The sequence below is a fragment of the Drosophila ficusphila genome, unplaced genomic scaffold, assembly GCF_018152265.1.
Source record: "Drosophila ficusphila isolate 14025-0441.05 unplaced genomic scaffold, ASM1815226v1 contig_855, whole genome shotgun sequence".
NCBI lineage: Eukaryota > Metazoa > Arthropoda > Insecta > Diptera > Drosophilidae > Drosophila > Drosophila ficusphila.
The window spans coordinates 1,642,598-1,662,494 of NW_025064807.1; the positions used below are offsets into that span (position 1 = coordinate 1,642,598).

At 39.4% G+C, this 19,897-nt stretch overlaps 2 protein-coding genes across 6 annotated transcripts in view; one reads left to right on the forward strand and one right to left on the reverse strand.

Annotated features, from left to right (window-relative positions):
* The window catches only part of LOC108100033 (1-phosphatidylinositol 3-phosphate 5-kinase), a 68,269-nt gene that overhangs the window by 27,963 nt on the left and 20,409 nt on the right, over nucleotides 1-19,897 (forward strand). For all 5 annotated transcript variants that reach the window (XM_017203754.2, XM_017203758.2, XM_017203753.2 and 2 more), the window contains exons 3-6: nucleotides 10,316-11,045; nucleotides 16,773-17,198; nucleotides 17,795-18,311; nucleotides 18,958-19,737. In XM_017203754.2, the coding sequence (XP_017059243.2) occupies nucleotides 10,316-11,045; nucleotides 16,773-17,198; nucleotides 17,795-18,311; nucleotides 18,958-19,737 (2,453 nt within the window). The remainder of the gene's footprint in view (nucleotides 1-10,315; nucleotides 11,046-16,772; nucleotides 17,199-17,794; nucleotides 18,312-18,957; nucleotides 19,738-19,897) is intronic.
* Nucleotides 11,741-13,615, reverse strand: LOC108100035. Its single transcript, XM_017203760.2, has one exon. The coding sequence runs from the start codon at nucleotides 12,201-12,203 to the stop codon at nucleotides 11,823-11,825; it is 381 nt and encodes a 126-aa protein (XP_017059249.1). The 5' UTR covers nucleotides 12,204-13,615; the 3' UTR covers nucleotides 11,741-11,822.

Genomic DNA, 19,897 nt, shown 5'->3' on the forward strand with positions numbered 1-19,897 from the left:
TTTTTAACTATTTCGAAGCCGTCCACTCAATGGCCATTTTATGACCGCTCTAACCTTGTGCCATCAATCTTTGGCCTTAACTGGCTTTCAACAGCTATACGTTTGCCCACCACAAACGCATTAAACAAGATGCGGATGCTGCTGCAACACTCAAAACTTGTTAACAGGACAGAGCACAAGGCAACACGCCCCAAAAAGCACTCACCTCCCCCAAAAAACAACCATTCGACCCAGAGTCGGAAACCAAGATCAAGTCCGAAGTCTGAGTCCTCAGTCGTCTCCCCATTCGCTCTGGCCATAAATTTGTGGCGAACTGAGCTTGAACTCGTATGAAATTTATGTGCAACATGCACCGATTTTGCCAGCTATACATTACAACTGCTACACATGTTATATGGAGATAGAGGAACATATAGACGGATGCTGCCAGAGAGGCCAAGATGCCTAGAGACTCTGGAGAATCCTCCTTAGCGGTTTCTTTATCGCCCAATATCAATCAAGTCCGTTGAAATTCGCTGCACATTCGAGGATTCGACGAGCAGAGAGTCGCGTCCACTATATAAAGTTCAGGAGTTTGTGGCTTTTATCGACTCAAAATCCATAAAAGATCAGAAGAATAGGCTTTAGCAGTTTGTCTCTCTTTGACGGAAGTCGTAGTTGAAGTGGTATTTAAAATGGTAGATAGAATACTCTATGCCAGGAAGGTATTCTGACCACTTACAGATATATTAGATACAACCAGATACATTACAAACAACAATTGTATTATCCTCCTTCAGGCCAAATACTATAGATTATATTTCAAAGAATTATTTTATATAATAGTTATTTATCAATTTTATAATCATCATTCATTAAAATATTAGCTTCTTGTTAGTTGAAAGAACTTAATCCCTTACCCATTGGTCAATAATAAAATGTATTTAATGATCTCTTTTTTTTATGAACTCCTCAAACCATTTTTATCCACCAAGTAGCACATGAAATCTTCGTTCCCCCCCGAAACTTTTACCCAGATATATTGGCCAAAGTTGGGCAAACAGTTTTAGTGGCTCAGCCGGGCGACTGGCTCGTTTAATTGCTGACAAATTTATAGAGCGATGCACATTAATTCGCTGCGCCTAAAATCACAGAAGTGCATTAGCCGGAGACGAGCCAAGAAGTCGTGGCTGGTCCAAAAAGCCATCATCACCCGTCGCGAGAGACTCAACCTCAATCCCAAATGTGCAGCCAATGTGCAAATGTTTCTACTGTTTCTACTTTTTTTTTTTTTTTTTTTTGGTTTTTTTCTTTGTATTTTTATTATTTTTATAGCAGTGCCGCTTGGGGCCTCAGCAGCTTTCATCTAAAACCAACAGCGGCAGCCACAAAACTCCGATGCTGCTGCCGGCAGACACGATCTGCGGCCCGTTCATTTAATTATCGAATTTAATTAATCTGCACTTGATTTCCTCGCCTTAGCCCCAGACTTGGACGGGAATCAAGTCGCCCCACCGCTCCACCAATCCACCGAACCACCAATCCACCAAACCACCAAGCCACCGATCCACCGCTCCGTGGCTCTCTGTCGCACCTTTTGGCGATTTGTCTTGGCAGGTGCCTTTGAGGCATGCGCACATCTGGTTTGCCCCACACCCCCCTTTATCACCCCTTCCCCTTCCCCTCCCTTGCACACCGCTCCCCTTTTGGGTCTCGCTCTAACTATCATATCGCCATCAATTGGCAAATTGTTTTATACGGATTTTTATACCCCGACATTTCCGTGGGCATACAAATTTTTAATTAGCTCAAAGTTTAAAGGGTTTGATGATATTATTTGGGAAACAAAAGGGCTGGCTTTTATGTAATAGTTACCATGAGAGAGTCTTATGAGGGTTTTGTATTAAAAAACTTAGTTAAAAAGATTTATCAGCTCATTAAAAAGTGTAAATAACCTAAGGTTCCAATAATAATGGTTCTCCAATAAGATAAAAAACTGAACTTGTTTGAGAAAAGAGAAAAGATTACGAATTGTTTGTCAGCAACTCAATAACCTTTCTGAATTCTAAGAAATACTGAATTTTTACGGCACTATTAAAATCGTTGAAATTGAGAAGGAACTTTCTCAGGTTTTAAATTTAATTAAAATAGTTATATAGTTTCTCAAAAGATGTAAATTAAATTCTATCTTTGAAAATACTTTTTCTATATTTTTCTACAATATTAAAAGTAATGTTAAAAGTGACAGCACTTGGAAATGACAACGTAAAAAGTTAGAAAGCTACCCAAGCAAGCTCATCAGGCAACCATTGATCCTGCAGCCTCATAAATCGCAGTCCGGGAAAATAATTACTCGCGAAAAGGGAGCTGATGGACTGATGGGTTCAATGGGGTGGCCGTGAGGAGCACTAGGAGGAGCAGGCGCACATTGTTTGGGGCCCACGGAGGCATGCGGCACACACGCGAATATGCAACGGAGCAGCAACATTAAACATGCAACGCAGAGCCAAGAAATCGGGCGAACATCTAGTAAATTTATGAACCTGAACCTGGGCCACCAGATGGAGACGCGAGGCAGGAGGGGGGAATGTGGCAAGTTGGGGGGAGGGGGAGGGGGAGGTGGACTGCTGGATGGTTGATGGTGATGGAGAGTGGCGGGGAAATCAAGTAAAAATCAAATTAAAACCAGAGCAGGCAAGCACGAAATTTCTAAGGAAATTTCACCCCGTATGTGGCATGCAACAAGATGTTTCTTTTTTCTCGCTTACTATACTTTATTTTTTTTTTTAATTTTTTAGTATTTTTTTTTTTTTTTTTTTGTTGGTTTGCAATGTGCCTGGTGAATGACCAAAACCAAGCCGAAACCAAAACCAAAACCAAACTAAAACTAAAACCAAAACCAAAAGCGCAGCAAGGCGAGGCGAACAAGAAGCGGCTGAAGTGAGATAGCGACGATGGGGCAAGGAGGAGTTGCACTAGTAGTTGGAAAGGCAAAAAAAAAAAGCAGAAAGAAAAAAAAACCTGTGCTAATTATTATTTAGAGCTGGCCTGCCAGCAATCTGCACCAATTTAACCAAATAAGGCGCTTTTAGCGGCCAAATGCATTGCATGCAACCATGTGGACGGGGTTTTTGGGATCGCATCGGATCGGATCGGTTCGGTTCACTTTGGATGCGGACGGACAGTGCGGTACGGTACGGTATGGTTTTAGGATCGAGTGTGTGTGTGTGTGTGTGTATGGTGTGTATGAGAGGTGGTGTGTGCCACGGAATGGTGTGGCAGAGGTGGAGAAATCTCTAGCTAAAAGTTGAAAGGCCTCTTCTGATGGCCTCACTGTGCAACCAACTATATTTATGTGTGTGTGTGTGTGTGTGCGTGTGTGCCGCTGCTGCTGCGGTGCACCTGTTTTACAGGAATTCAGAACCAGCATCGTTGTCGATAATAAACTTTAATGCTAATAGTGGTTGTACATCATCTGCAATGGACCAAAAAACGACAAGGTGGGGTCCAGAGCTGAAAGCGTGACACGATCGCCGCTTGTTAATTGAATTCATCGAAATATGTAAAGCAAATTCCTACATATATCTTCCTAATCATGCAATTACATTATACTTTTTTACCACAAGTCCTGTATCTTCCAATCTTTGTTGGGAGCTTCTCAATATATTGTTTAATATTTAAAATAGTAATTCAAAAGTTCAAATGCTAGTTTTTCATCTTATCAATCTACTTACAAATGCCTTCCTTATTCAAAATATAAAAGTTTCCTTGTTTTACAAATTTATTATATTTTGAAAATATTATTAAATTTTACTAATGCTATTTTGGATATTAATAAATAATAATCACACTTTACAATCATCTTTCTTGCATAAAGACTAGAACATTTGTAGATATTTCAATACAATTGTTTAAAAATGTTAATTGTTTTTAATGCAAAAAATTTCTTCACAAATGGGATATAAAGTCTTCAAAATGTCTCTACGATAACCCCCATATTTGGTTATATAGACCGTGAATCACGCATTTATCTCTCTTCCTGAAAGCAAAGCTTTCTGCTCGGAACTCTAGAGCTGACACTTGTCTTGAGCTCAGCGTGTTGAGAGGTTGGGTAAAATCAAATTCCATTAAAGCAATTATGCAGCCCGAAGGCTTGGGCCAGGCGGCACCAGCTAAACTCAATGAGAAGCGCAAAGAGAGGCGCGTCTTACACACACACACATGTACATACATACACACTCATACAAAACGGGTACCAGTTTGTCCAGTTCAAATGGCAGAGGTGTTAATAATTTATGAAATTTTTCCTTCGGTTCTTGGCTATTTTTTTTTTTTTTTTTTTTTTTTTTGTGTTGAGGCTGTCCGTTATGGAGTCGCAGAATGTTGGAAAAGAAAATCATTTGCCATTTCCGTCTTGCGCCGCGCTCTGATTTGATTTGAAATTTCAATTTGCCGTGGACCTGTGGGGAGCAGCGGTGTCATGAACCGTTAGAGCGCCTTGCTTTCTGCGGTTGTCCAATGGTTTCAGTCCGCGTCCGCGTCCGTTCCACTTCGCTATCTCTGGATTTTATTATTGGGTTTTCCTTAGGCCAAACTCGGGGTCTAACACTCTACAATTCGGCGGCGTCGACTGGTTAATCAATTAATTGCAGCACACTGGGGGAAATCATAACATTTTGATTGTAGGAGGGGATATCCCCATGAAAAAAACTGAGATTTATGGTGTGTTTAAATGTAGAGTTTGCTTTTCCATTGTCCTTGAACCTAAGGCCCTCTGAACCTTGCTACATTATTAAATTTAATAAATTTACATTAGGATTTAGTTCTTAATTTTGTTTCGACTGTTTATTTAATTGATTATGGCAAAAGTTTATAATCATATAATTTATATGGAAATGAGTATGGATTTTTCTGAGAATGTCAACTGCCCTTGAACCTGTCAATGAACACCATGAATCCCCAAGCCACTGAACCTTTGCTAAATTCCGCAATCTGAACAAATTCGGAATTGTGTTTTCATTTGTATTCCGGTTAATTTCCACACTCGCTATTATTGTGCCAAATTGCGATTCCCCCGAGATTGCCATCCCATAAAGATAATGAATTTGTCCAGCAGATATGACAAATCAAAAAGTAAACGATTGTCGAGATGGGTGAGTTTCGGACAAGCCTACCAAACAGTTAGATGGACAATCTCTTATGAGCTTTGGATTACTTTCACCCATACAAACAAATAATTGAACTGGTGTCCCAGAAAGCCCTACAAAAGGTCGGACCAAATATTATCAGGGAAACGCGTACCGCAATCTTTAACACCTTTTGATGATCTAATAAATGCGACATGATTTTCAAAAAACCACAAAAAAAAACGACCCGAAGAATTGAGAGCACGAAAAGAGAGCAGAGGGGGGAAAAAAACAAACGCTGACGAAAAAAACATCGTGAACCATGAGAAGGCCATATACGAGTACTAAGCCCCCTATATAGGAATACATACATCATCATCATCATCATCATCATCATTACGAAGATACGTACGAGTATATAGTTCAACTGGCACTTGGACAAACAAGGCGATAAGACCCCGCGACCAGAGCACAACACTTGAGATACAAGAAATCACGTAAAAAGGAAACTGAAACTGACTGAACTCGAGCTGAAAACCAGAGAGGCAGAGTAGAGCGATGCAGATACAGATACAGATACTGATAGGCCACCATAAATGTTTATCTATAAGAAATGTGACAAAAAACAAGCGAATACAAAGCTGTCGAGTGGGAATGCTAAGGTTAAGTTTTCTGGGTGTACAGTAACCTAGAAACTGGTAAACTTAAAAATCAGAAATCGATTTAATATTACTCCAATCCCATAACTATATTACTAGAATAAGAATTTAAATAGGTAACCAACCTCTATCATCAGTTTTAGTTGCTAATTGATGGCTTTCTTTCATGCAATGCTTTAATCCGTTGGGAATTTTAGCGTCACAAGGGTGGAAAAGACCACCTAGATAAGCGAGTTATTTTTGTACTTCCTTGTATTCAATATTTTAAGTTTGAGGGGTCACATTTAATGCTTCTACAGTGTAGAATCCCTCTAACACAATAAACCTCGCAATCTACGATTACCAGATATAAAGAACAGAATAGAATAGATTGAAGCAAAAAATCAACAGAGGAATAATAGAATGGCTGGCCATTGAAGAGGCCAAACCGAATCGAACTCGACACGAAATCGGTTCAGGGCCTTTTTGACGTAGATAGGCCGAATGCCCTGCTGATACGCCAACCCGAACCGGAGGCTCCATTTATCAGCGTGCTTCAATATTACCTTCTTGACTTACTGATACTCGTATACTCCTATATATATTCGGTTTTATTTACTCCTCTTACGGAACAAGTCGGGAACAAAGGTTGAACCCTGTGGCATTCTCTTTTTCAGTGATAACAACTCAGCAGAGTTTGCAGAAAGGGCAAGGGGAAATTCAGCTGGCTGGCCCACGGTTTATTTGGTTTTCAAATGAGGTCAAAAGAAATAATAAAATTCGGCTGATAAGCCCTCGCAATCAACTATCGATGAATTGCTTGCGTCAGAGGTTATAGGTTTACACACGTTTTTTTTCTATTCCGGAATTTTTTTTTTACTAAAGGTCTAGACGTTCGAGTTTGTGACCCTTCAGCGGCAGCTGTTTGTTCTGGGTCACAAGTCTATTGCAATTGTAATTATTTGTATTTTTATTGGCTGCTGGTGTATGAAAAATGAAAAATAGTCACATGACATGTCGGCAGCTGTGTTTGCCACTACGGCGTATACGTATTATATCGCACCCAATGGCAATGAACTTTACCGCCTTACCGAGAACTCTCTGCACCCGCACTCCGCTTCATCACTTTCTACAATACGTATATATATATACTATATATACGATGTGTGAACGTGCTCGATGGTCGGTCCTAAGTTTTTCTATTAGTACTATTGACACTTGTCGACCCGACTGGCGACCGAAATGCGGCCTGTCACCGCACGGATCGCTCACAGATACTCAGATACTCAGTTACTCAGTTACTCGGATACTCAGGTATGGGCATACTCGGTGGGGAAAAGAAAAGAAAAGAAAAAAAAAAGAGAAAAACATAACGTCCAACTGGAAAAAGTCAACAGTGTCGCGCATGGCACATGTTTGGGTCGAGGTTTCTATCTCCCCCCCGATGTTTCCCTCCCGCGTTTCTTTTCTCGCACTGCCCTATCGGTGCGCCTTCCATCGTCATTATCACCATCATTATGATCGTGGGCATTCGACATTCGGCACTTAGCACCATTGGAACCAAGCGATGCCAATCAGAGGTCTATGGGGAGCTGGCTCGATGACCGCGCCAAACGGGCGAATGATCGCGGGAAACAGCGGGACGAATCTAGGCAAAAATTCAGGGAATACACAATGAGTTTATTAAATAATATAAATATTAGATCAAAACCTGAATAATTTTACAAGTTGATATACATTAATGTTCATTCTTTTTTTAGGAAATCTAGAAACTATGTAGTAAAATGATTTTGGGCTATTCAAGAAGAATTACTTTCTAGAATCCTCTTGATAAAGACATAAATATAGTTAAAGATCCCTTTCAGAGTTTCCGTATTTATTAGCATCATAACGATTAATTCGGTGATTGAAAAATGTAAGAATAATTAAGAAATGTTGAACGTCATTCGACAAAATCACGAGTTTTGAGTTTTAGAATGTCAAATGTAAATAGGAAAGAACCTTTTTAATATGCTGAATACCTTTACAAGTCATTAAGAACAATCTTTGTCTAATCGTGGCTTTGAATGACGTTTTCAAATCTGGATTTTTAGGCTACACGAGGAAAATTAATAAGTTTGATAATTAATTCTTGGTAACCTACGTAAATACTGAACTAAAAACTGGACTAAGCCAAATACGAATGTCTTTCACTCTTTCACCATTTCGGATCACATGATTTTGGTTTTTTAAACTCTGTTTCAAATATACCCGCAACTTAATTTCTATGCTAAACAATGATAAACTTAATTTTATGATAACGCATGGCGAACTTGTTAAAAAGCGTATACGAATATACGCATATTCCGGGCTCGAAAAAATGAAGGGTGAAATTTGATATGACGCAAGTCGGCAGGGAGCTTTCGTTTCGACCTGTTGACCAAGCCAAATGCAATCCCCAAGCCACGATTCTGGTTCTGTATCTGAGTTTTCGATTCGGGTTCCGATTGTGGGCATCGTAACGATCGTAACGAGCTTAAAACTACAAATTGTTGTTAATTTCGCTTGTAAATATTTCATTTAATTATTTATGCTGTGTGCTTTGGCTGCCAAACATACGAGCGAATGTATCTGGCACCGCTTTATATCTCTTTTTTTCCCTTTTTTTTTTTGGTATGGGAATGGGATTTGAGTGTGGTTTAGACTGGTGTGGCTTCCATCAATTTACACCTACTGGCTGAAAAGGGGTTTCGATATCTGGCCTATCCCCTGGTGTTCAGCTAAAGGTCAATGCTTGTGCACGCATCGCTACACGTATTTGCTTTTTCATTTTTGCCATTTAAATTACAATTAAATTATTTATGTACGAATCGAGGTAAATAGTCAACTGTGGCCGAGCGAAAATTGGGAATAAATGCCGGGGTAAATAAACAATTTTTGTGCGAGGGAAGTTGAAACCACACAAATACAATAAACATAAAAATAAATTTTATGCGAATGTGATATTGTCTTTGAATGTCTTTGGTATTTGAGATTTTATGTATATAAAGAAAAGGGTATATAAAGATAAGGGTTGACTCTTTGGGAACTTCTTAGATTAATAGAATTATCAAATGTTTTTGCATATAAAGTGTTTACATAAATGTTTTGTATTTTTTGAGGTTCAACCATATCTCTTTTATGAATGAACCGGAAGTTCAAATCTTCATAAAAATGTGGTTGAATGCATTCTAATTATATATTTTTTAATAGACACAAAACTTATTTAAATAAAATTCAAATTGAGAAAGCATGTTGCGCTGACAAGAAATTTGAATGAGATGGTCTTTAAAAGTTAATTGAGAAACCGGTCTCAAATTAAATACCAATAAATGATCGATAACCAAAAATTAACGATTACTGGTCAGCTTTCCTCGATTATTCTCATTTAACCCCAGAAGAGGTTCCCTTATCTCCAAGTAAAATGCGTGCGATTGTGGCTGCCACCCAACTCCCCCTTTATTTTATTTTTCGTCTTTGTTGCGACTGTCTGCTGGGTTTGCTGCTGTTTGTTTGTTTTCAATGACTGTTGTTTTTGCTTTATTTTTTCCGGGCTCTGTAACTGCTCGAATCGCACTCTGCCGTACTGTACTGTACGCAAAGTTGAGCTGCACCTCGTGGCCCCTGGCTCACCCCGATAATTAGCTTAGGGGTTCAACGATGCAGGTCAATGGTTTTGTTAACATATTATAAGTTATTTTAACCTTTGGCCGATTTGCATGCGCCGCCTCGGGAACCTCGAGCCTCGATTGCTTTACACCACACAATGTATTTGGCTCAGTCGACGAACAGTGCGTGTCATTGCGAGTTGTTCTTGGTTTTGTTTCCAGTTGTTCGGGGTGTTCTGGGTGCTTTTGGTGTTATTGGTGCTATTGCGTGCACAGTTCAGCGAAATGTAAGTGCCCGCGAATACCAAATCACTTCCGAAATAGTCAATTGAATGCTAAATTTGCTTCCTGGTGAAATTCGTTAATTGAAAAGCTACATATCATCATGTCATGAATGAAGGAATTGGGTTAGGTCAAAAGGTAAAAGTAATTTTATATACAAATAAATTGTAAAACAATATAGAAACTATGTATTAATTGAAAGACTTCAAAAAATTATAATTATTTCATAAAATGATTGTCATCTATTTGTGATTTATTATTTCCCTATGTTAATATATCTTAAAATTTTTAAAATACTGTAAAATATTATTACTGCGCTTAGGAAAAAAGTTGTATGCTTTAATTTTTTTGTATATAAAATAATGGGTGAATTATTTTTAGAGACTTTAAAAGACCTTTAACATTATTTATTTGTTAAATTATTTCATTCTATTATTCAATATATTTTTGAGATTATTGAATACTGAATAATAATGTTATTTAAATCTATTGAAATTACAAACTTTATTTAGTCTAATGAAGGGGTTAATTGTTAAGTTCAAGAATTTTGTTTCTAAGTTTAGGCATTCATTGAATGCTAAACACCACCATCCTTTGCACTCTGCATTTCGCACTCAGTGACTAATGCTTATGCCACTTTTTTTCTATTTTTTCCTATTTACAGGTAACGCACCCACCGACTTACTGCAGCAGAAGCCAGCCAAGGCCACCACCGCGATTGTGGGCGGTCGCAGCGCAGCCCAACCGGCGACCCACGACGACGACCATCAGGCGGCCAAGATCGCCGTGACAGCGGTTACCAAGCGCAAGCACCTCGAGCGGCTGGCCAGCGATTTGCGCCAGCAGCTGGGCCAAAGGGTCAGAGGTCACCAGCGGGAGAGTCCCGTTACATTTCCCACCATTGCGGAAACTGCCAAAATGCTTAGCGAACGATCGCTTTTGCTCAGCGGTTATGGAGCAATTGAGAGTACAGCTAAGAAACTAAGTGAAGCGGCCACCGGTGGCGGTGGCGGGGGGGCGGTAAGTCAAGCGGCCACGCCCACCACCACCCACCTGGGTGCACCCGCCTCCTCAGCCTCCTCTTCTTCTTCGTCGGGAAGTACCAGCTGTACCACAAATGCAAATACCGCATCGGTGGCAGCTGCCTATGCAGCTCTCTACTTGGAGAAGGTCAAGAACGAGAAGTTGGACAATCACAAGGATGCCCCGATGGTCACCATTCACAACAACAACAATAACAACACCATCAACAACAACAACAGCAGTAGCAGCAGCACCAACAACCATCAATCGAGTCAACAACAACAACAACACAGCGTCAAAAGGGAGCGATTAAGTCCAGGGAGCAACAGCAGCAGCCACAACGGCGAACTCACCGTCAGCTCATTCGCCAGGTGAGTTTACAGTTATATAAATTAATCAACTTAAAAAAATATAAAATATAAGGATAGGAAATATTATTTTGTGGGTTTTAATATATTAAGTATACCATTCTAATGACTTAGTGAAGATATTACAATAGGTCTAGTAAAAAGTATTCCATTATTTGGACATGAAATTCCAAGCTTTATTTATGGTTAGAATTAACTGATTTGGTTCAAACAAGCACCATTTTTTCTACAATCGATTGCCATTTTGATGGTAATTTCATGATACCCCTCTCATAAAAACCTTCGTCCTTATTTGCAAAATACTGAGCCATTTATTCTTCAAATTATGGATTACTTTTTACTTGAACTATTACATACGTACATAAACTAATGGGAAAAGAAAACATTTTTTTTGTTCAGAAATATAGTACAGTGCAGTCCTAATATTTTACTTCATTTGCATTTCCAATGTTATACCTAAAATCCTTCAAATCTTTGCAAGCCATTGCATATTGAATCACTTATTTATTGAATCATAGATTCGTGACATAACCATGACCTATTTGCTCAAATGAAAATGATTCAGCTTTTAAAGGGAAAGGCAAATGTTTTCTAAAGTTCAAATTAACCAAAAACCAACAGATCAAATAAAGATTTATGAAATGTAAAAGCTATAAAAAGGCGATATATTTTTTTTGGTATATATAAACAATCATTGCTTGCAAAAAATTAATTTGCTATAATAATAATTTAACGTTTACAGAATGAACTAATTAGATTGAGCTTTAATGGAACCAATTCCTATTTGGGTTTGGTTTTCTCCTCGGTCGGCGGTTGCTCCTTTGCGTGATCCTCGTCGTCGTAGTCCGCCATGTGGCACTGTTCACTGTGCATGTTGTTGTAGTGCTCCCTTCGCAGTTCGAGGAACCTCATCCTCCGCCGCTGCCTCTGCTCCGGCGTTTCTTCGCTGACACCAGAATCTTCCGGCAGGGAAAGGACAACCGAGGGGGCATTTGAGAGATCCGGTCGAGGGGTATTAATCGGTCGCAGAATCGAAGGCGATATGCTGATTGCATTGGTGTCAATCGATTGTCGATTTTCAAGATTCGCCAGACCTGAATCATCCTCACTGGTTTCATCGTCCAACTGCTCCGGCGCCTTATTTCTATCCTTCTCCGACATATTTCAAGCACAAATGTTTCTTCAGTTATAAGTCACGTAAATTTCACAGCCATGTTTGCAAGGGAAATAGGTTCGATTTTCCCATCCTCATCCTCCTCCTCCTCCAAACTCGTTTTGTGGACTATTTATCAAGCGGATTCGACGGCTGTCGACGCCTGACAAATTAATTAACATTTTAATAAATTAATACCTCGAAAAGAAACCAAATCGATGCGGCTTCTGTTCGCGGCCAAGAGTAAATTAATCAAAAGCCAGAAACAAAAAGCAGCCAACACGAGTGTGTCTACACAAGAGCACGCTTTTGCTGTCAAAAAAAAAAAGAGGCAATAACAAAGAACCAACGCCAAGAAACTGAAGCTGAGAAACTGAAAAAGAAAAACGAGTTGAAAAACTTGAAATGTAAATACACAAATAAGACGAAAAATTAATAAAGACTCTGAGATAAAGGCAAAAAGTGATTTGACAAGCGAGATCAGCAGCAATTAATACGCTCAACTAAAATTAATGGCGTTAAAGATTAAATATTAACTAATATAAATAAAGGCAATTTATCTCGGCGAAGGCGAAAAAGAAACCCAAAAAGCGAGCCTAAGGCCTCAGCGCAGATGGAAAGATACAAAGATACATAGATACATAGTTTTTGGACAAACGACTGACTGGCTGGCCATATTAATATTAATGAGACATGCTAGACTATCGCCACCTGAGGTGTGGACATTGAGTGTTTTGGACTCGGACTTAACATATTCGATTCGATTCACATTTGGCCATTCGTGGGTTCCCTAAATTTCGCTCGGGGTGGTCGGCCAAAAAAGATTGGATTAGCCGCATAATATTCATCATTAATAACTTTTTATCCGCAAATTAGTTAAGGTTATTAAGTCAACTTGCAGATGCCTTAATACGACGTGACAAATGAATGCCTCAGGGTTGGCCAAAGATCTCGTTTGATGATTGTGTTTATATCATAAATATGTTTTTTTTTTTCAGATGGTCGAAGAATTAATGCAAATTTCATGCCGATTCTCACCTGTCGCATACATCTGATTAAACGTATCTCAAAGCTGGAATTCCCAAGCTTGTAGTTCTTCGTTCAACTTGATCTTCCTCACTTCCATTCACAAAAATTCGATCTCCGCTTCATTCAGTTTGTATTTGACCTTTAAATGCTAGTTTTTTTTTATTTATTAGAATATTTGCATATTTAAATAAGAGTTGTAAAGGCATTAAGAAACTTAAGAATGGAATTTCTAATTGTGGGTTTATAAAAGCTTGTCCAAAAAGGTGCAGCATTATACATATATCATGTATCAGCATAACCCGACAAATTTACCAATGTTTTTCTTGCTCTTTTGTCTTCTGACTTTTGGTTTTGCGGAACTTTTCGTCAACCAATTCATATAAAAATTTAAATCAGTTCAGACAGTGCGTTTCAGAATTTTATTTATGAGTTTTTGTGAGAAAAGGTTTATTAAGTTTCAGTAAGTTTTATTTTTTGTTTACATATCTTTATGAGAAATAAATCATTTTAAAGAACTTGATACTAATTATTTGGAAAATAATGTTTTATATATTTCACAACTATCTGACAGTAAATCTTTATGGAATTCCTAAAAGTCTTTGGATTACTTACAAAATAACAATGATTAAGCAATGTGGAATAGAAGTCTCTGTGAAGAAGCCTTGCTTATCTTATATCTTATAAATAGTATCTGAATTTGGGAATTTTGGTTGTAAACTGTGCGTTTCGAACCGCACTGTATCCACGCAGACTTATTTTTATTGGGGACCTATCGAGTGGCTTGTGTAGGCGTAACAATAGACACCATTTGCATACCGCGGCGGGCACATGTTGCCGGTTGGTTGTATAATAAAAACCAATTAGGCATGCCACCGATCTAAAGATCTGTTGCCTGCTGAACAACCAGAGCAGCCAAACCAAACCGTTAGGCACACATCGAGATTAGCCGAAGTTTTTGGGGCTGGGGGATCAGCAGCAGTAGCGGTAGCCAACATAATCGCCACCATAAACCATTTTTTCTTGCCTCGTTTCTTTTTTTTTTTTTGTCTTGTTGTTGTTTTTGGTTGCCTGATCTGGTTGCTGTTCAAACAATTGCCAAGAACAAGCAACAAAACACAACTAAGTAGCTGCTACCAATCGCCAAAGCAATTTGCAATAATCAACATTTTTAACAAAACCGAAAAAAAATTACTAAAAAAGATAAAGCACACAAAAAAAAAAAAAAAACGAGACAAAAAAAAGAACAACAGAGTTGTAAGCAGCAGAGGCAACAACGATCGCCAAACGAACAAAATAACAGCAAGCTCAGAGAAACAAAAACAAAAAAATCGTCAACCAACAGATCACGATAAATCAATGGCAACAAAAACAACAACAACAACGAGAGGGGGTAAACAGGGTGGAGGAGGGAGAGGGGGTGGAGCGGTACTGGGTAGCTGGGCGGCAAGCTGCTATATATAAATTTGTGGCGCAGCCTCCGAAAGAGCGACACGACATGACCAACGACCAACGACCAGCGACGACGACGTGCAGCACGAGTTACTCTATTCCGGCGGGGCCATGCCACAACCACCTAGCCACCATGTGGCAAGCCACCAGAGGTGTACAGCAGTTGGCTAAAATAAAGACTTCAAAAATTATTTAAGTAAAATATTTACAACACAAAAACAATATCTAACCTTTTTGTGTAGTATTCAATACCTTGGTATATATAACTTTGCATATCTATGATATTCAAAAGATATTCAAATTTAATTGCTTACATAAATGTCTCAATCCGAAAAATTATAGCAGAATAAATAACAAAGAATATTGTCATGTCGAAAGAATAAATATGTTTACCTTGTCTAAATAAAAGCAATGAAATGAATATAACAGGATCAAATCTCAAATTCTTGATCAAATTTTCCAATTTCAAAAATAGTTTTCAATGAGGTGGAATGAATGTCTTAACATGCTGCAATAAAATATGACATATTTTTTGAAAATTTAAATGGGTGTAAGATTTTTACTATGTTGCTAATTATTATATATTATATATATATTATATTGGTTAAAAAAAATATTTTGTATACATTTGCACAAATATTTTATTTGGGAGAATCCCAATTAATTTATTTTATATTTTTATTTCCTCTTATATTGTTTAGTACTGAGTTGTTAAACTCTTTAGCCTAAAAAATACTCAATTTAGTAAATGGCATAGCCAAAGTGCCAGCTCTAATGGCATGCAACACATCGCTCGGGTCGAGCCGAAATTGAGGCAGGCACTTGCAGCTGCCACTGGCTGTGGCACGGTGCAACTTAGGAGGTGACCGCTGCCACCGCCGATCTGGCCAGAAATCTATGCTGATTATTTTCCTTTTGGCCAGCCTTACCTTGCCTCGCCTCGCCTCGCCTTGAGTTGCATTTACTTGGCTCGTGTTGCAAGTGGGCTCTAGGAATGGCTAATGGCTGGATATCGAGAGGGTTATGCCGGGGCAGCCAGCGACTGCGCCATGTTGGTGGCATGTCTCTCCGGCGGTAGTTGCATATGAGTTATGGCCATCCCGACCAGATTGCAGTCCACAAATGCTCGACATTGGTTAACACGAATTGTTTCGTTTCGATCCGAGAGCATCCAAAATGAAATTGTTTGGAAAATGTTCGCCGATCGACCGAACAAGATTTGAAATTACCAAAAGAATTATGGATAGATAACAAGGAACATGGGATTAAAAGTAGGGAATAAATAATTCAGAGAATTGTGAAATTGTTTTGAAGAATAAGGATACTATTAATAATAAATATAACAAATAATAATCTTTATAAGACCAGCTAAATTTTCTACAATTAATTCATTCAGTGGCTTACAATTTTATTTATTATCTTACTAGTCTAAAATTTACTTCAATTGCATTTAGATTCTGGAATCAGAAAATTAACCAGACTATCTGCTTAACCAACTGTAGTTAATTTCCACTTGGAGTGAACTTTCCCAGAGTTCTCACATGGATACCAGTTATTGGACTCCTTCCGCTTAGCAACTCCTTTGGAAAAGAGTTCCCATGTCAAATCGCATTTGTAATCGCATTATGACCAATGCCTTGCCACTTCGGCAAAGAAATTAACTAAATATCAAACGTCCAGATGAAGTAAATTGTAGTCGCACCTGCTTGGAAGTCTTGGAAGCTCTTCTCTGCCTTTTTTTTTCTTCTTAGCAGAGAAAATCTCACGGAAGCCACTCATTAGCATGTCAAAAAAGTGCCAAGAGAACTTTGTTCGGTTGCGAAGAACTCGAAGATTGACAAATAATCCAATTGTGTGCGACACCTTTTTCGGTTGCTGAATGAGAACTCAAGATAATTAAATATTAATGCAAATTTATGAGAGATCATTGGGGTGGAGTATAGTAAATATATCACGCTGATGTCACACTCGAACTCTTATGCAAAACCTGCTAAATGTTGTCTTTAACATAACTAATCCATATGGGTTTCACATATTTTTTGTTGATTTTATTTCTAATATTTTGTTGTATTTTTTTCTATTTTTTTTTTGTTGAACAGATCTCGCAGCGCCACACCCTCTTCGTCATCATTTCGCGGTGGCGGTGGTGTCTCACCCAGCCAGCAACAACAACAACAACAGTCCCAGCAGCAGCAGCAACAACAACGCCTTAGTCCGCCCAGTGGCCCATTAGCAACAACAACAACATCAGCTGCAACATCAGTTAGTGCAACACACATGCCGCTGCACAATTTGTCAACGAATTTGCTAAATAGCATTCAACAGGCTGCCAGTCAGCAGCAACATCGCGGCAACAGCAACATCAACAGCGGCAGCAGCAGCAGCAGCAACATCGGCGGTGGCAACAGCAACACCAACAAGGCGGAGAATGCTGCCGCATCGAATGCCACGGATTTCTCCACCCGCAACTATTCGGACATCATGCGCTGCCTCGCTGCCAAGTACAACAACACAAATCCCAATGAGTAAGTTTTGGATCGAACTTTAAATAACTTTATATCCTTATTAGAATTTAATCACACGAGAAGAAAATAAGTATTTACTTTGTCACATAAAAATAGCTCTAATTAGGTTATTTTTTAAAGTTCCCAACAGATTTTAATATTCATTTAGTTGTACTTCATAATCTGAATCTCGATTTAATAAAATCTTGAAATGATTTACGAAGAATTAATAATATTTATTAAAGTTAACAAGCGTTGATTTAGGTTATTTCAAAATCATTATATGGATAAAACTAGACTTGATATATTTATCTAGACTAGACTTGATGTATTCATCTATCTGAATAGTACTATCTGATTTATAGAAAGCCAACAATCTTTTAGTTTAGCTAATAATTTTTCAATAGAATAGTTTCTATAAACTTTTTACATTTTTTAAATACTTTAAGCCGGCAAAGATATTGCCTACTAGACTATGTTTTTAACAAGAGGAGGGAACTAAGAATTATAAAAACCTTATGGCTAGATAAAATTAAGGCTTTTAATAATAAATTAAGAAATCTGAAACTATTAAAAGCTGTGTTGACTAACTTAACCGAACTTTCCTTTCCGTGCAGCAACAATGCAACGCGTCGCAACTCCTACTACGACAGCGGCAACAGTGGCAACACTTCAACGGCAACTGGCAGTGGAGGCGGAGGCGGAGGCGGAGGAGGAGGAGGGGGAGGTGGGGGATCGGGAGCCACAACCTCTGCCCCAAGCACCGCCCTCAAGTCGGCGAGCAGCAGCACAAGCAGCAGCAGTTGCAACACCACTTCCACTGCCAAGAAGCTTTCCCCTTCATCGAATTCGGCTGCGAATGCGGCTGCCTCCAATTTGCCGAAGGAGACCAAAGTGAGTGTGGCCGGTGGTGCAGGTGTGGGTGGTGCAACAGCCACTAGTGGTGGATCGTCCCTCTCCCAACTAGCCCCACCACCCACCGCCCCCTCGCCCACGGAGCAGGCCAAGAGCCAAATGGCCGCCGTGGTGGCAGCGGCCAGCGTCTCCCCGTTCATGACCAACTTTCTGCCCTTCTCCTCCGGCATCTTCCCGCCGCTGATAGACATGAGCAGCACCCAGGCGCTCCTCACCCTGGTGAGTACTACTAAGTATTTTGGGAACTAATAGAGAAAGTTTCTAAATTTATAAAAAATAAAAAAGTTATTAGCCAAATTCAGTTTTTAGATAGAATACTTTAGAGTTGGTTATATCTTTTATGAAAACTATTTATATATGTTTTTAAGTTTTATAAAATTAAAACTTAAAATTAAAAATATATCAGTTTTGCGAATTTCGATTGTATTTGAAATTATTATTAACATAAAGCACATAATTGTTTCCAAAAAACCTAACATTTAACAACAACTAAAATTATGGAATTTTTTATTTTGTAAAAAAATATATGTAAAATCGTTTAGGTACTTTTCCTATTATAAAATAAAATCATTTACATTTTCTTTGTAGAAGGTTTTTAAAATTTGTTAATAAAAGTTATCCTCTTATCTTTAACTTTAACTGTAGTACCAAAATAATCTAATATTTTAGAAAACGATTTTTATTTTATTAAACATGTTTATAAATATTTCCAAAATATGAATACATCTAGGGCATTTTAAATATATATTGTATCCAATAAGAAGCATATTTAATTGTACTTTTAGCTAGCGTTTTCTTTTTTCTTCGTTTTTTTTATCTTTAGTTTTTTTTCTCAATTTTCCCCCTCCCATTGCAATTTTCGCAGGCGCGTGCTGTAAAAGACGCGGAGATCCAGGAGATTCTGCGGAGCAAGCAGCAGCGCTCCGGGTCGAATGCCTCGTCGCCGAGTGCGAGTGCGGCGGGCACGCCACGTTCCAGTTCCACTCTGAATGCGGCACTGCACCAGGCAGCCCAATTTGTTACGCCCGCACTGATCTATTCGGCGCAACTGCAACAGCAGCAGCAGCAACAACAGCAGCAGCAGCAGCAACAGCAACAGCAGCAGCAACAGCAACAGCAGCAACGGCAGCAGCAACAATCGCATCACGCTTCGCGGCAGTCTAGTCCACGTTCCACAAATGACTCTTTGGCGGTGGCGCCTCCGCTGGGTGGCGGTGGCGGTGGTGGCTCCTCGAATGCGTCGGCGGCGCCATTGGATTTGAGCTCCCAGCCGCCGGCAGCCAAGCGTTTCAAGACGGAGCGTCGTGCCAGTTCGACGGCAACAACAGCAACCACAGCGACCACGGGCTCATCCACATCCACGCCATCCCCGCCACCGTTGGATCAGCTGCAGCAGCAGCAGCAGCAGCAGCACGAGGATATCAATTCTGGCCACGCCAACGCGGGAATTGGAATTGGAATGGGAATGGGTTCAAGTGAGGGATCTGGCAATGGTTCGGGATTGGGACTGAGTTCGGGATCAGGAGCCAGCAACAATAAGCAACGCAGACGATGCCAGGCGCAGAGCGAGGAGGTGAACTCCTGGTCGGTGGACGATGTGTGCGGCTTCGTGGGCGGAATTGATATATGCGCCGAATATGTTCAGGTGAGGCCTACAAACCAAACACAACATTCTCCCTTTTTTCAGCCTTTTTCAGCCCATTTGTAGTTGATTAGGCCGAAGAGATTCGCCGGAGAAAGGAGCTTTTCGGAGCGTTTCTCGCTTTTGCAACTAATTGAGTTTTATGGGACAGTTGGCAGGGGTA